We start from the raw sequence: 16362 nt of genomic DNA on the forward strand, positions 1-16362 counted from the left end.
CATCTCCTTATTCTAACTCTGGTGGATAGTAGTCTCATTGGAAAGTATACCACATCTCATTATTCTTACTCTGGTGGATAGTAGTCTCATTGGAAAGTATACCCCATTTCATTATTCCAACTCTGGTGGATAGTAGTCTCATTGGAAAGTATACCACATCTCCTTATTCTAACTCTGGTGTATAGTAGTCTCATTGGAAAGTATACCACATCCCCTTATTCTAACTCTGGTGGATAGTAGTCTCCTTGGAAAGTATACCACATCTCCTTATTCTAACTCTGGTGGATAGTAGTCTCCTTGGAAAGTATACCAAATCTAACTCTGGTGGATAGTAGTCTGGTGGATAGTAGTCTGGTGGATAGTAGTCTCATTGGAAAGTATACCACATCTCCTTATTCTAACTCTGGTGGATAGTAGTCTCCTTGGAAAGTATACCACATCTCCTTATTCTAACTCTGGTGGATAGTAGTTTCATTGGAAAGTATACCACATCTTTATAAGCCTGTTTGTTTTGATCTATGTTTTCTAAAAATTTTACACCAGTGGTGTGTAAGACTCTGATAAATATGCTGATTTAAATGTAAGATAAAAAGTTTTCTGGCCAAAGGGGAATAATACAATTAAAAATTACAACCGATGTAGTACAAGGGGAGTAATTCAATCCTGAACTTAGCTCTCCAGTTTGAAAACAACGAAAGGTTCACAATCAACAACAATGATGAAAATTAGAATTCGAAACCGCAGAATCACGAAGTCTATTGACATAGATAATGAGTGTAAACTTAATGATCTACGTCAGTTTATTTTTGGATTGTTTGACGACACTTTTCCAAGGTTAATTTTTAATGTCATCCCTTAAATTAATCAGTTTTTGGCTCAGAGTTCTAACATAAAGATCCCACTGTCTAGTCCAAATAATTATGACGTCTTGAAAGGCTATTTTATTTTTTTGCTTTGACAAAAAATAAAATAGCCTTTCAAGACGTCATAATTATTTGGACTAACTACTGTCATGAATAGTTATATATACATTATATAACGGATGTATTAAAACTGTTTTATACCCTTAAAATTGAGAATGGAAATGGGGAATGTATCAAAGAGACAACAACCCGACCATATAGTCCGAGATTACTCTGACGTCCAACGGCTGTTTTGCCAGACAAACTGGGGCCGTGGGACGTCAGAGTAATCTCGGACTACCGACCATAGAGCAGACAACAGCCGAAGGCCACCAATGGGTCTTCAATGCAGCGAGAAACTCCCGCACCCGAAGGCGTCCTTCAGCTGGCCCCTAAATAAATATGTATACTAGTTCAGTGACTATGAGTGTCATACTAAACTCCAAATTATACACAGGAAACTAAAAGTAAAATGATACAAGACTAACAAAGGCCAGAGGCTCCTGACTTGGGACAGGCGCAAAAATGCGGCGGGGTTAAACATAAATCATCCACACTGTCAACGATTATAGTCATTTATATGTCCTGGAGAATATGGGAGCGTCTTTTTACCACAGAACACCACAGAAGGGATACCACAGAACAACATTTTTTTTACTATAAAGGTTATATCTTCATATAAAATATTCATTAATCTCGCAGATTTCTTAATCTAATGAAAAGATGTTAAAAGAAAAAGCGATATTAGCATATTAGCACTTCCTGTCTTTCAGATCAATATTTTTCGTATCGTAATATTCGCTGATAAAATCCGTCAGATCAACTTTTTTGGTAGAAAAACATGTTTTATTTATATAAAGTTTTTATTGTTAAACAACATATTTAATAAACTCGCAGATTTCCTAATTTCACAAAAAAATATTGTAAAACAAAAGAGATTTTAACACTTTTTATCGATCAGTTCAATATATTCAAAGCGTATATTGGATCATATTGATTGTGCGGTAAATTTTTTTTTGCTCAAAACCATTTTTTAAAATGTTTATTTTAGATTTTCATTATTATAATGCATTAGTTTAGTGTCTCAAAGGTCTCCAAATGTAAAAAAAATTGCCAAATAACCAAAAAGTTATATGATCATTTTTATCTCATCCAGTCAATCGTCATGTCATTGGTGTAACCCGAATTAAAGAAATAATGTAATTCTGAATTATTAGATTTGCATTTTATAAAGTAACTTTAATTTCTGTGGTATATTTCAGTAGTTTTATTGTAATGTGTGAGGTTCTGTGGTATATTTTGAGTGTTCTGTGGTGTTCTGTGATATTCTGTGGTGTTCTGTGGTAAAAAGACGCTCCGGGAGAATATGATTGTTATTAGAGAATCACATATTTGTCTGGACTCTGGGACCTGAACCCCGGATCTTTGTGTTTCAAGTCAGTGCTGTTCCCAACTGAGCTTAAGAAGTACTTCCCTAGCTCAACCATTTAAGGCTGGTTAAGCATCTTCTATGCAAGAGAAGCAATACTGTTGCAGTCCAATATGGAAAACATGTCTGCTACTGTAGTGCCGTAACATTTATTTGACAGGTTCTGTATATATATCTACAGTTTGAGCTTACAATAAAGATATATAGCTCAATTGAGCTACAAACATTTACCTCCTTAAAGATGAAACTTTTGAAAAATAAAATTTTATTTTCTGCATTATTACATGTAATTGGAAATGCAGTCAAAAAATGTATATGCTCCCAAAATAGAAACGTCGTTTTGGGTCATACATTTAAACTACTGATAGCATTTCATCAAAATGGCGGTCCATAAACCCTTTTCTGGTTTTCTTTCTTTTTGTAGGATATTTCGTAAAACATCATAATTGACCATATGATTCTCCACAAATTTGTATCAAAGTAGCATATGAATTCCTGCGTACAATGTATTTCTGATTACCTACATGACCTATAAATATACTGATTAAAAAAAACAAACATGCACAAATAATTATAACCTTTGGGAGCTCATCAGAATGCACCTGCTTCATATTATCAATGATGTTAAAGAAACAAAGCTGTATATTTCTGTGCAAATTTTTGAAAACTTTTACAGATGTACATGATTGTAAACATCATGCATGTAAACATGTTCCCAGCATTTCCTAACCAGATTACTAAAGACTTTGAGGCAGTGATAATGTTAACATTCTATTGGAACGTCTTATACATTTTACCTGTGTACTAAACAATCTGCGTAAAATGAAGTTCATAGAACAATCGGTGCTTACTGTAATATAATAGCATGAGCATTGTGACATTGACGGAAGGGTGAACGAATTTGAAAGTGATCTCTAGTGAGTTGTTTTAATAATTGACTCTGTTTGGCAAAAGTGAACGTCATATAGGTCAATACATCTGGAAGTTTTTTTACATCATAATTTTATTGTTTAAACTTATTTCACAGATTGCTGGCAAATCAAACATTTTTTTAGATCAGGTCCTGTCTGAATGTATTTTGCATAACAATAAAAAAATATGTTATTGTTACCTGCAATTTCTGTATGAAGTCGGGTCTCTTTTCAGAAATACATTTAGGCAATTAGCCTCAATAGTTATTTCTTATTGTTACTTTTTGCGGGTAATCGTAGCTTTGTTGTAAGGGGCAAAAATCTTATGAATAGTAAAATTAAACATCATTGGTTTCAAAAAAGGATTATTATGTGAAAAAAAAATCTGATTTTACTTTAGGCCTATCATGTTTATCAAGTCATAAATAAATTTTGTTGGTATTTTTTCCTGACTTTTGTTTACCTACCTTTGTACCCAGTAGAAACAAACATGTGATACAGTAGGAATCTGTTTGCAGGCTTCATATTCATATCACTTACCTCATTTTCATCCTAAAAATGTATTTAATTTGTCATTGGACGTTTAACAGCCATCCATTACCATCATTGTAATGAATCATTTCTATACTAACCATGCTAACCAGGAAGGGAAATGATTCATACTGTGTTATAGCTTTGAGACACTTTCATTCTTTGGGAAATATCTTTTTAGGTAAGTCTATAACTCAAGAAAAATGTGGGTTTAATTTTGTTGAGAGAAATCTGTTTTTTGAACACATATGAATTGGTGAAGAATTTGAGTGTTTAAAATCTTTTGTCATCTCACTTACATGAAGAAATTAACTGAACTTTATCATCAGTTCTCCAAAATATTAAATGTTCTTTTCCTCAAACTGTTATTGATCCTACTCACTCATTGTTTGTCTTGACCTCCATATTTAACAGTTACATTTTTCATTACTTCAGTGGATAAAGTATTGACAGATTGGGGATTAAAGAATGTGAAAATATTGCACCAGAAATTTTGGTTTTTTCAGAATGTTGCAATAGAGAGAACAATATGAAATTTTGAATTTTAATTTTTAAATATTTGAAACATTTTCTTATTTTTTAGGGAATATTTTTTTAGTTTGAATGGTAGAGATCCTATGACAGGAGCTGACACTTCTACAGAAGAAGACAGTCCCTGGAACAACGATGATTTAACACTTAAAGACTGCAATATAGTTGGTGGGGATTTAATCCACATTGTTTCTTTAGATGAGGAGGAGACTCCAAAACACTGCAATGAACAGGACAAAAATGTTGCCATGGAAACAGATCATTCAACTGGTTCTAGTTCTAAACATGACGATAACAAACCATCAACTAGTGGTTACTATGACAACAGTTCACAAATAGCAAACACTAAAAATCCTACATCAGTAGCATCTGGTTTCTCATATAGTGAATCAGATGTAGCTATGGAAGAGAAACCAGTAGATCATGCCATTGTAAACAAATGTTTATCAGAGCCACTGTTATGTAGAGACAGTGTACAGGGAACAGTTCCACCACTGCTGGTTAAATTTTATATAGAAAGTGATGTTACATCTACACATGAAGCTCTGGTTGTTGTATTACATATTCTAATGTTAGAATCAGGATACATACCTGTACAGGTAAGGGGTTGTAGACAGGTAGATTATTATTAGAATCAGGATACATACCTGAACAGGTAAGGGATTGTAGACAGGAAGATTAATGTTAGAATCAGGATACATACCTGTGCAGGTAAGGGATTGTAGACAGGTAGATTAATGTTAGAATCAGGATACATACCTGTACAGGTAAGGGATTGTAGACAGGTAGATTAATGTTAGAATCAGGATACATACCTGTATAGGTAAGGGATTGTAGACAGGTAGATTAATGTTAGAATCAGGATACATACCTGTACAGGTAAGGGATTGTAGACAGGTAGATTAATGTAAGAATCAGGATTCATACCTGTATAGGTAAGGGATTGTAGACAGGTAGATTAATGTTAGAATCAGGATACATACCTGTGCAGGTAAGGGATTGTAGACAGGTAGATTAATGTTAGAATCAGGATACATACCTGTACAGGTAAGGGATTGTAGACAGGAAGATTAATGTTAGAATCAGGATACATACCTGTGCAGGTAAGGGATTGTAGACAGGTAGATTAATGTTAGAATCAGGATACATACCTGTACAGGTAAGGGAGTGTAGACAGGTAGATTAATGTTAGAATCAGGATACATACCTGTGCAGGTAAGGGACTGTAAACAGGTAGATTAATGTTAGAATCAGGATACATACTTGTGCAGGTAAGGGATTGTAGACAGGTAGATTAATGTTAGAATCAGGATACATACCTGTGCAGGTAAGGGATTGTAGACAGGTAGATTAATGTTAGAATCAGGATACATACCTGTGCAGGTAAGGGGTTGTAGACAGGTAGATTAATGTTAGAATCAGGATACATACCTGTGCAGGTAAGGGATTGTAGACAGGTAGATTAATGTTAGAATCAGGATACATACCTGTGCAGGTAAGGGGTTGTAGACAGGTAGATTAATGTTAGAATCAGGAAACATACCTGTGCAGGTAAGGGACTGTAAACAGGTAGATCAATGTTAGAATCAGGATACATACCTGTGCAGGTAAGGGACTGTAAACAGGTAGATCAATGTTAGAATCAGGATACATACCTGTGCAGGTAAGGGATTGTAGACAGGTAGATTAATGTTAGAATCAGGATACATACCTGTACAGGTAGGGGGTTGTAAACTGGTAGATTAATGTTAGAATCAGGATACATACCTGCGCAGGTAAGGGACTGTAAACAGGTAGATCAATGTTAGAATCAGGATACTTACCTGTGCAGGTAAGTTGTAAAGAAAGCCGTTCCATTTCTGCATGTCAAGTTTTAACTATTATATTAAACCTACATGTAGGATAGTTGTTTTCATTTGTCCTTTGGTTTTTCTTCTTTCTTTCAAAAAATAATATAAGATGAACTTATTCATGAGTTTCCATTTGTACAATTTTCTTGCATTAGCAAGTTATGCTTTAGAAAAATAAGCCTGTAAAGTTAGGCATGAAAAAGATATTAAGTAGATTAAAGTAGAGAAAAGTTTGAAATATCAGAAATTAACTCTCTATTTTAGGTTGCCATGGCAATAGATTATCAGGCTATATGCTTCTTGATCACTGCTAACTACCATTACTGTGACCTTTATAAATATAAGGAGATGTGGTATGATTGCCAATGAGACAACTATCCACCCAAGTTCAAAGGTACTGCACATTCATCTTTACATGTATTAACTTTTGCTTATAATTTATGCTACCACCAAGTTCACTTTATTTCTTTCTTTTAAAGACATCAGATCAAAGCACAGCCTCTGGAAGATCAGATATGATGAATGAAGACTGGAAGAAAGGATCACCAGCAAGTTATACAATAAAGTACACACACAGCAGTTGTTCTGATCCAGATATTTTTACACTGGTCTGTTTAAAGATGGGCAAATTATTGATCATTCATGGTTAGTGTTCTGATACAGATATATTTACACTGGTGTGTTCAATGATGGGCTAATTATTGATCATTCATGGTTAGTGTTCTGATTCATGGTTAGTTTTTTTAAAAACTCAGATAAATAATGATGTGATGAGGAAAATAATCAGAAATGATGTTCAACTCCCACATATTTCTTCTAACTAAATTTGACCAAACTCTGTAATTTGTTCTCATTCTGATCATTCATGAATAATATCTGGATCAGGATTTTCACTGAAAATTTCCTTTATAAAGAACTGCATTGCCATAATGTTCTGGTCCAACTGGATTATATGCCTCCCATTATTCTAGAATTATACTAGGATAAATTGGTATGTGAAAATAATCAGACATAGTCTGTTGTCTCTAAGTGAATTTTTTGACTTATGAATAAAAGGAGATGTGAAGCATAATACCACACTGAATCAGTAACTCAAAAACACAACAATCAAAATACTTCCAAAAGACAACATACAGTTTCAAAAATAGACAGGTGTCTATACAATATGTCCAGCACTAAATACTTCTGAGTCTAAAAAAGATGTGAATAATTTGACAGAATCTATCAAAGAACTGCCAAATATCAAAATACAAAAAAAAATTAGTCTACTAAATGAAAATTGTTTTTTTCTTGAAATGTCTGGTAATTTATGGATTATTATTGATGGTTACTGTTTTACAGGTAGATCACCAGATAAAGAAGACATACCATTGAATATTACTTTTTCTGACTTTATACAATCCATTGATGGAGGTAAGTAAGAACAAATATACTAATGTAAATAAGATTAGTTTGTCCTGATATTGGATTTACATTTTGTTCTGAAGTATATACTCATTAATATTGCAGATCTATCCATTACAAGTATAAAATTAACTCTAGTTTATAAAACTTGGCTGCATATTCTATAAAAAAAATACAGATACTGTGGATGAATTATTTTTTTGTTGATTTCGTTGGTAAGGATGAGCCACAAATTTTTAAAAGTGTTCAATGAAGCGCAAAATTTCTATAGGCTTTTATATAGACTTTGTCAAAACCATGAAATTAAATGTCCAAGAAAATCAATTTCCTCTTTAATCCACTAAAATTGGTACCCACAAAGTAAATGAATCCAGTAGTGCTGTTTTTCATGTTTTTATAAGAACAGAGAAAGTATATAAAAAATTTTCAAGGAAAAACGTAATACTTTGAACTGTAGTTAAGGATGTTCGCTACTCAGTTTCAAAATAACAAGCTTTGCATAACACTGGTAAATATTAATAGGGAATTAATAAAGGAACTAAAAGAGAGCAAAAAAAAATTACAGGTCCGTGTACTTGTTTAAGAGATATAAACTATTGAAAATATGGCGGGAAATATATTCTCTCATGATTTTTCATAGCTTATAATTGACTAGTTTTATTTCTCAAAACATATTAGAAAATAATAAAGATTTTATAATTTTTTTACAAATGGCTTCTTATCTTATCTTGCATGTAAAAGATTTATGAAAAGACAAATGAGTATTAGCGGGGAAAATAGTTTATGGCATTTAAATAGATAAAACCAGAGGATTCCGAAAATCTGACAAAAAATCAAAAACATGACTAGCGAACATCCTTTTAAAATTAATGCAGATAAAATTATATGTTTAAGATAACCCTTATGTATTATTAAAAGGATCATCAAGTTTTTCATGTCTATGTACATCACTGTGAGAAGAAGCTTCTGCAAGATATAGGTCACAGAATATAATCTATTGTAATATGTAATAGATGTTTTAGATATTTGTGTATACTGTAAACCAACCAATTTTTGCGAGCATTTTATTTTCGCGACTTTGCGAGTAGAAAAATTGTGTGAATATTAATCGCTGTGAATATGAAAAATAGGATCTTTCCTTATTTAACTACATCAAGTAGTTTGAAAATCGTGAAATTAAGTCGTCGCTTAGTGGACTAGAATGGGCTAAATGTGAAATAAAGTATCCACAAAAATAAGTTGGTTTACAGTATTATGCAGGAAAAGTTCACTTATTGTAGAATTTGGTCTCATCTATTTATATTTCAGAAATAAATGAAGTTTATAAGAATTTACCAAAGTTGTCAATGATATTTAAAGATACTATATCATTACCACTGCTGCAGACATATAGACAAAGTAAGTACATGTATATTGATAGATTAACTAGGTAAGTTATAATAGTCATACACATACTTAAATAGATAGGTTACCAAGTCGTCTTATACTTAAAGTATGTACTGAAACCCGTTATATTCTTTTTTTGTGATTTGAAAAGAATGCTACTGCAAACCAACTTTTAGTAAATCACTATACAATGGAATCCCTTGGGTTGGTGTGGCCTAAGATATTTACCTGATTTGTCATATCCGCAATGTAACATAAAAAGAATTCTTTTTGTAAATGTTTTACTCTTCCAACAGAAAATGTTGAAATTGATAAGTTCAAGCATAAATTTATAATTGCAATCCCATGTTTATCCCTTTTCCATTAAGACTATGACATCTCCAGATAAAATTGTTTCATTTTAAGGTAAATTTTATCAAAATGAAATTACTTGTGCACTGCATCCTTATCAGTCTGCTTTATTTAAGCTAAACTGTATTTTGTAGTATAAAATCTCTTCTTTATTCAAAATTTATTAAGAAGGTATGAACGAAATCGCTGGACATCTGAAGAGCTCCAAACAGGGGTTTCCCTAATTTTGGACACACATTACATAAAATCTTAAGGTGAAATCATACTTAAAGATGATTTTATGAAATAAAAGAATGTCATGAATTTGTTCACAAAATATTATCTGATTATTGTTTTTATGAGTTTACCAAAATGTAGCAAGAAGTCTTAGGTGCGCGGATACACTGTACTGCTCCGTAATTCTATATTTACGCAAAATTATTTTTTCAAGAACTGAAATTGACTTGTAATTGTAAATTACTATAACATTATTTATTTTCAAGGCTATCAATTTTGATGGTGTAACTTAGTTTTGTGGTAATAATAATACTATGCTGCCTATAATAAATACAGATAGTATAGAGCATGTAGAGAGAGGTACTTTTCATTTTTTATAAGAACAGAGAAGGTATATAGAATTTGTTTATTTACTTTCAGATCATGGATTTCCTGTATTGAGTGGTATTATGTCATTAAGTCATGAAATTAAAGTAAGTTCTCTTTTGATTGCCTCAATAAAGTTAATATTTTGGGATTAATTTTCAATGCACCTTGCTAGAAATATTAATGTAGAAGGGAAAATAGCTAAAATTATGTAATTTTCAAAAAATAATTGGCAAATTTCAGTCAAAGGCAAACTGAAATTGTTCTATTATGGTCATCTAGCAGCTCAACTAATCAATGGCTTTATTTACTAAAAATAGAATTAAAAAGATGTATTCAACAAAAACAGTAACAAAATACCTATGAGTAAGATTCATAGAAATGTTGGGGAAAAGATGCATGTTCAATGCTCGTTAGGATGATCTTTTATCTGTTGACACAAGTTTCATCATGTTCTATCTGCATTTTATGTAAGAATAGTTGAATTAGTATTGTGAAAAGGTCCATATTTAAAACAACTATTTCTCGTTTCTCGTTTTTTATATAGATTAGACCGTTGGTTTTCCTGTTTGAATGGTTTTACACTAGTAATTTTTGGGGCCCTTTATAGCTTACTGTTCAGTGTGAGCCAAGGCTCAGTGTTGAAGACCGTACTTTGACCTATAATGGTTTACTTTTATAAATTTTGACTTGGATGGAGAGTTGTCTCATTGGCACTCATACCACATCTTCTTATATCTATTTGATTTCCATTAGTTTGAACAAAATCACACTTTTTATTGTTTTTTTTAATAGTTGACAGTTTTTAGTTTCCTTGATGTGCCAAGCACTGTAAGAATGATGGATACATGTAAAGATTTCCGACAGATTTGTAAAGACAGATATTTATGGCGTAGACTTTATCTCAAAGATTTTGGAAGTATGTATGTAGAGAACTTTGTGGTAATCTGTGTATGGTTACCAGAATTTATTATCCTGTAAAAATAAAAACAATAACCTCTCCTCAAATATAATGTATATTGCTCATGTTTCACAGACTTGTACACACAATGCCTTTAAATGAACATTGAAATGTTTGCATAAAATTGAGAATGGAAACGAGGAATGTGTCAAAGAGACAACATCTCGACCAAAGAGCAGAAAACAGCTCAAGGCCATCAATGGGTCTTCAACACAGCGAGAAAATCCTGCACCCGGAGGCGGGCTTTAGCTGGCCCCTAAACAAAAATGTATACTGGTTCACTGAAAATGGACGTCACACTTAAAATTCTGAAACATATAACTGAACCAAAATTAAAAAAAAACATACAAGATTAACAAAGGCCAGAGGTTCCTGACTTGGGACAGGTGCAAATATTCTACAAGGTTAAACGTGTTTTGTGAGATCTCAACCCCCCCCCCCCCCCCCCCTATACCTCTTGCCTATGTAGAAGAAACAAACACACAGCAATATGAACAGTAAAACTCGGTTTAAAAGCAGTCCGAGTCCGATGTTAGAATAGGTAACAGAAGAAACTAAGTAAAATGACAATGATCAACATAAATTAACAAAGGAATACTAGCAGTTACTGACATGCCTGCTCCAGACCTAAATTAAACTGATTGAAAGATTATGTCTTCATCAAGCACAATCCCTCCTGTTAGGGGTTTAGTATCATACCATCATAAAATATTTGAGAAGAACATAACCTGTACAGATAATTTCACTGTAAAAAGCCTTCCACAAATATAGCGAATATTACACACACACAAATTCCTGTATATGATACTTTTATTCCAGGGAAAAAATTCCATGTTTTGTTAGAAGATCATTGGTACATCGATGTACAAATTCATTGTTTCAGACATAGAGCAGGAAAAATAAAATGAAAATCTGCACTTCATTATAATCATCCACAAAATTAACTTAAATACACACCTCATGAATAAGAGTAGGTTTGAGATAAGGAAAGAAGTAAAATTTACATTATATATGTTGTAGATAGACAGAATAATGATTTATCACAAGACTGGTATACTGTAAGTACAAATAATTATTTATGGCTACTATCGGTCAAAAGTTCCTCATTAGGGCAAGGATCATTATTACATACAATGTTCTAAGGTTGTAAGGGGGCTTAAATATTTGGCTGCTCATGCAATTGGTTTGCATAAAGTTTCATATATACAAATACGTTTATATTTTGATCTTCCAAAGAATTAAAAAAAATATAAAAATTAAAGTTAAAAGGGGAGATAACTTCAATAATTTCTTTTTAATACATTTTACAGTAAATTTACCTGTTTTGGTTCTTATACATCCTTGGCTTTCAAATATTTGATTTTTAGCATTCCTGATGAAGATAAATCCAGAAAAGTGCTTTGGATGCATTAAATGTATAAACTGTTATTTTAATATTTTTTTTGGCATGAACATTGAAACAAAAAGAGAAATGTTTATTTTCATTACCGGTAAATAATCTTTGAGAATTTGGTAAAGTAAAAAAATATCTAAAGTTAACTTGATCTAAAATAATAATAGAATGTATTTGCTGAGCACATGAGTTATGTAAATTATGTAAATATTTGGCATATAAATAACAGTTATTTATATGATGCAAAATATTTACATTTACATTACTAACTAGAATATGAAATCTATACCTGTTTACATATATGTTTCTCATTATAGATCTATAAGTCGGAATATCAATTAAGGAAACAAAGAGAAAAAGATCGACGTAGATTTCTAAGTCAGATGACCTGTATTGTACCCCCTGTATTTAGACCAGATCATGATCCAGGTTTTCCTAACCCACTACCGTCGTATCCACCAGGAATGATTGGAGGAGATTTTGATCTTTTCCCACAGTTCCAAGGTAATAATAATACACATAATGTCATATCAAAAACCAACTTTTCCAATGGGAAATTGCTCCTAATTAGACCCAATTTGTTTAAAAATACTGTAAATTCAAAAATTTTTGCAGTGTTTTTATTATTGCAAAAATTGCGAAAGGACAGGTTTCACAAAAATAAAACCTCTCATTTAAAATTTAATAGCTTTATTTGTATACAGCTTTTTCTAAAATTGTAATAATTTATCTGGAATTTTAGTCCATTCCTTCACAATCACAATAATAAACGAACAAGAAAATTTGTGAATTTACAGGAGATAATTGGTGGCTAGCCAAGGTAACAACATCTTAATAAAGATGTTTGGTCAGTTAACTATTTATAGATTTAAATACCGGTAGATAGTAATCATTTTCAATACTTAATGGATAAACAGATTGTTTTATCTTTTACATTGTAAAATAAGATCATTAACCAGTATAATTTCTTTTGCTCCTTTATTACTTAAGGAACCAGTATTTGATAAGAAAATTTATTCAAACGTACCTTTTAAATATCTTGAATTTTCATCCTATATTTATTCTTTTCACTGCGGATGAAAGTGAGTTGAAAACACAAGAAGTATATGTTTACTTCATTGTATTACTTGTCTTTTCTCATGAATTCAAATTATATAAGTTGTGGTCAATATAACAGCTGATATTTTGTGTTTGTTTTCAAAGGAGGATTTAGGGTTGGGTGGGTGCCCAAGGGGTCCTGGCCTCCTTAGGGAGCTATATGTATGCTTAATGCATAGAAATTTAAAAAGACTTAACTCCTAAGGTTGTCTTGCTGGTAAAGATAAATAGAGAATATCATATGGCTTTTTCAATATACACCCATATCGACCAGAGACACCAATAGACACAACCTTTTACAGGTTAGGGGTTTGATAAAGCCTTTGTAACTGTGACTGACATCATTTACAATATGTCATATAGAATAGGGGTTTTATGAAGCCTTTGCAACCCTGACCGATTTTATCACGGATGGCTGATACAGCACAATTGTCATGGACTGTATTACACAAAGACATACAATTAATTTGTATTTACTACTCAATATATGATAAACTATAACTAAATTCTTGTATGATTTGCATAATTAGTAATCCTTTAATATTATCAGATACAAGTACTTTTGGTAGTGATTTTTTTGGCAGCTTATTTTTTGACTATTTGTTGTGTCCAACATGTCCAATGTTAACAACATGACAGCTTGATATTCTAATAACACAAACAAAACATGTGTTATTTACAATCCAGAAATTTGTTGAATACATGAAATTAAGTCGGAATTAGAAGGATTAACACATCTTGTCCTGAGTTTATTTATGTTTGATTTTGACTTATTCACTCACAAACTTAACATAAAGGACTTTTATTCGTTTGTGAGTGTATTCAATACTGTATTTGTAGGGAAAAATGAGTTTAATCCTATAATAATTTTTATTGCCCTAAATAATGATCTATTTCTATGTGTGTTACTCTGATATAAAAGGTTTGAAAAACTGAAAATATAAAGAACTATGGAATTTCTAAGATCATACATGTGATACCATTTTAAATAGTGTGAACAAGAAGTTCTATTTTCCGTTTTAGGTCCTGGTGGTGTTGGTGGTTTTGGTGGTCGGAGAAGTGGACAAAATCCATTACAACCATTACAGCCAAGATTTGATCCTTTAGGACCTTTACCGGGTCATAATTTTCGGCCTGGAAGGGGTGGCGGATTAAGAGACAATAGAGGAATGTTTGGAAGAATGGGAGGACCTAGATTTTTTTAGACTTTAATCAAAAGTTGAAAAAAAAAATCAATAACTATTTTGATTTGTGGAATAATCTGTTAAAATTATACATCTATTAAATATTAAGTGCTTTGTTATTTTCTAGGTAACAATAAAAAGAACAGAAATTACAAAAATATTGGACATAACAACAGATACAAATACACCAACCAGCAAAACCACTTGTTTGGAAAAAAAAAGACAAGAAGTAACAGAGGTCCAGATAGTTGGACTTAGTACAGGCACATAATGTGGTGGGGTTTAATCAGTTTTTCATTCACACATCTCCTCTCTTTACCTATCTAGATCAAATTTTGAATAAGTATAACCCTGCACAGTACAGCCACCAACAAGATGACCAGTATAAACTTGAACAAGGCATATAATTTGGAAAGCTGTTTAATGTGTTAAGATGTGCTCACCTCTACAGGAAGGTAGCCACAGCTGGTGGTTTAGTTCTTCTACCCAAAAATGCAGTCATCGGAAATATTACTTCTATACACGACAGGTCAACAATACTTATGCGAGTTGATATTTCTGTATGACATATTGCCTTTACTTCAATTTCTTAGTCCATCGTTAGGTTAAGTTCAGTTACTCAGTAACTAAACAAGACATTTTTAATACCTTTTGGTACTTGTATTGGTTGGGAGGAGTATGTCTGTATGATATATGTAATGTTGGTTGATCCCTCGTACATGCTCTGTTGGTCAATTTATTTGTTGTCATTGTTTACCGTCTGCCATAAATGTTTCTTCTTTTCATGTTATTTCCTTAAATCAGGCCATTAGTTGTCATTTTTTAATTGTTTCAATTTTTACTGCTTGCAATACAGTGGTATTGGTTTTGCTCATAACTGAAGGCCATATAATGACCTGCACTTGTTTACATCCTCAATATTTGTTCTTTGGTGGGCAGTTGTTTCATTGGTATTGTGTCACATACTTCATAAGTGTATACCATCAAACTCCAAAGCAACTTTCAACGTGAAGTACAAGTGATAAAGATATATAAAAACATAATGACAAGATGAACACCAAGAGATGGCAATAGGTCACATGGACTCCACTATACTATAATAGTTCCCAAGAAAATTGGTGAATGACCATGTTTACGATTTATTTCGTCTTCAAGCCATTGTTCCACCACTAAACCGTCTATTCTACTTACTTACTAGTACACTTGGTACAATCAAAAATCTGGTAATAAATTTTTCAAATAAGGCCCATGAAATTAGTGGAATTAATTACTTTTGGAGTGTCAAAAATTTGTTGGGATACTTGAATAAATTTCATGCTCATATTGGTGCTTTCGAATATGTTCAGTTTTGATTTTTCTACCCTATATACCACTTTGCCTCATAATCTCATAAGAAAACATTCACATACCTAATTAAATGGGCATTTAAAAAATCAGAATGCAAATATATATGTTCAAACTCTTTTAGGTCATTTTTAGTAACAACAAACAAAAGAACTATGTCAATTGGAACTGCTTTGATATGATAACTGCACTTGAAAATTACTAGATAACTTTTTTGTTCGCTATGGAGATACTGTACATTGCCAAGTCATTGGAACCCAATGGGGACTAACTGTGCACCACTTATTGTGGACCTGTTTCTGTATTGTTACAAATTACAATTTATGAATATTAAAAATCAGCAAAGACCCATTGAAACAACATTTGATACAAAAATTAAATAACACTTTTAGATATTTGGATGATATATTGGCTCTCAATAATGAGGACTTCTAAGTTAAAAGGGGCATAACTCCTAGAAAAAAAAAGCCTTATAATTTCCTGTTGATGTGCACATCTACATAGT

The 16362-nt window shown here is 32.2% G+C and overlaps 1 protein-coding gene across 1 annotated transcript; it reads left to right on the forward strand.

The window, feature by feature from the left end:
- Positions 1-686: 686 nt before the first annotated feature.
- LOC127727190 (F-box only protein 7-like) lies at positions 687-14627 on the forward strand. Its single transcript, XM_052234637.1, has 10 exons — positions 687-834; positions 4357-4903; positions 6634-6799; positions 7496-7567; positions 8867-8956; positions 9932-9984; positions 10673-10796; positions 11859-11896; positions 12549-12735; positions 14353-14627. Exons 1-10 carry the CDS (start codon positions 716-718, stop codon positions 14532-14534), a joined length of 1578 nt encoding a protein of 525 aa, XP_052090597.1. The 5' UTR covers positions 687-715; the 3' UTR covers positions 14535-14627.
- The last annotated feature ends 1735 nt before the right edge of the window (positions 14628-16362 follow it).

Source organism: Mytilus californianus, unplaced genomic scaffold, assembly GCF_021869535.1.
Source record: "Mytilus californianus isolate M0D057914Y unplaced genomic scaffold, xbMytCali1.0.p SCAF_19, whole genome shotgun sequence".
Lineage (NCBI taxonomy): Eukaryota > Metazoa > Mollusca > Bivalvia > Mytilida > Mytilidae > Mytilus > Mytilus californianus.

Excerpts from the sequence above, each read along its gene's own strand:
- LOC127727190 (XM_052234637.1), top strand. The coding sequence starts at position 716 with ATGATGAAAATTAGAATTCGAAACCGCAGAATCACGAAGTCTATTGAC. Across the intron at positions 835-4,356 it reads TTTGACGACACTTTTCCAAG|GGAATATTTTTTTAGTTTGA; the intron begins GTTAATTTTTAA and ends CTTATTTTTTAG. Across the intron at positions 4,904-6,633 it reads CAGGATACATACCTGTACAG|ACATCAGATCAAAGCACAGC; the intron begins GTAAGGGGTTGT and ends TTTCTTTTAAAG.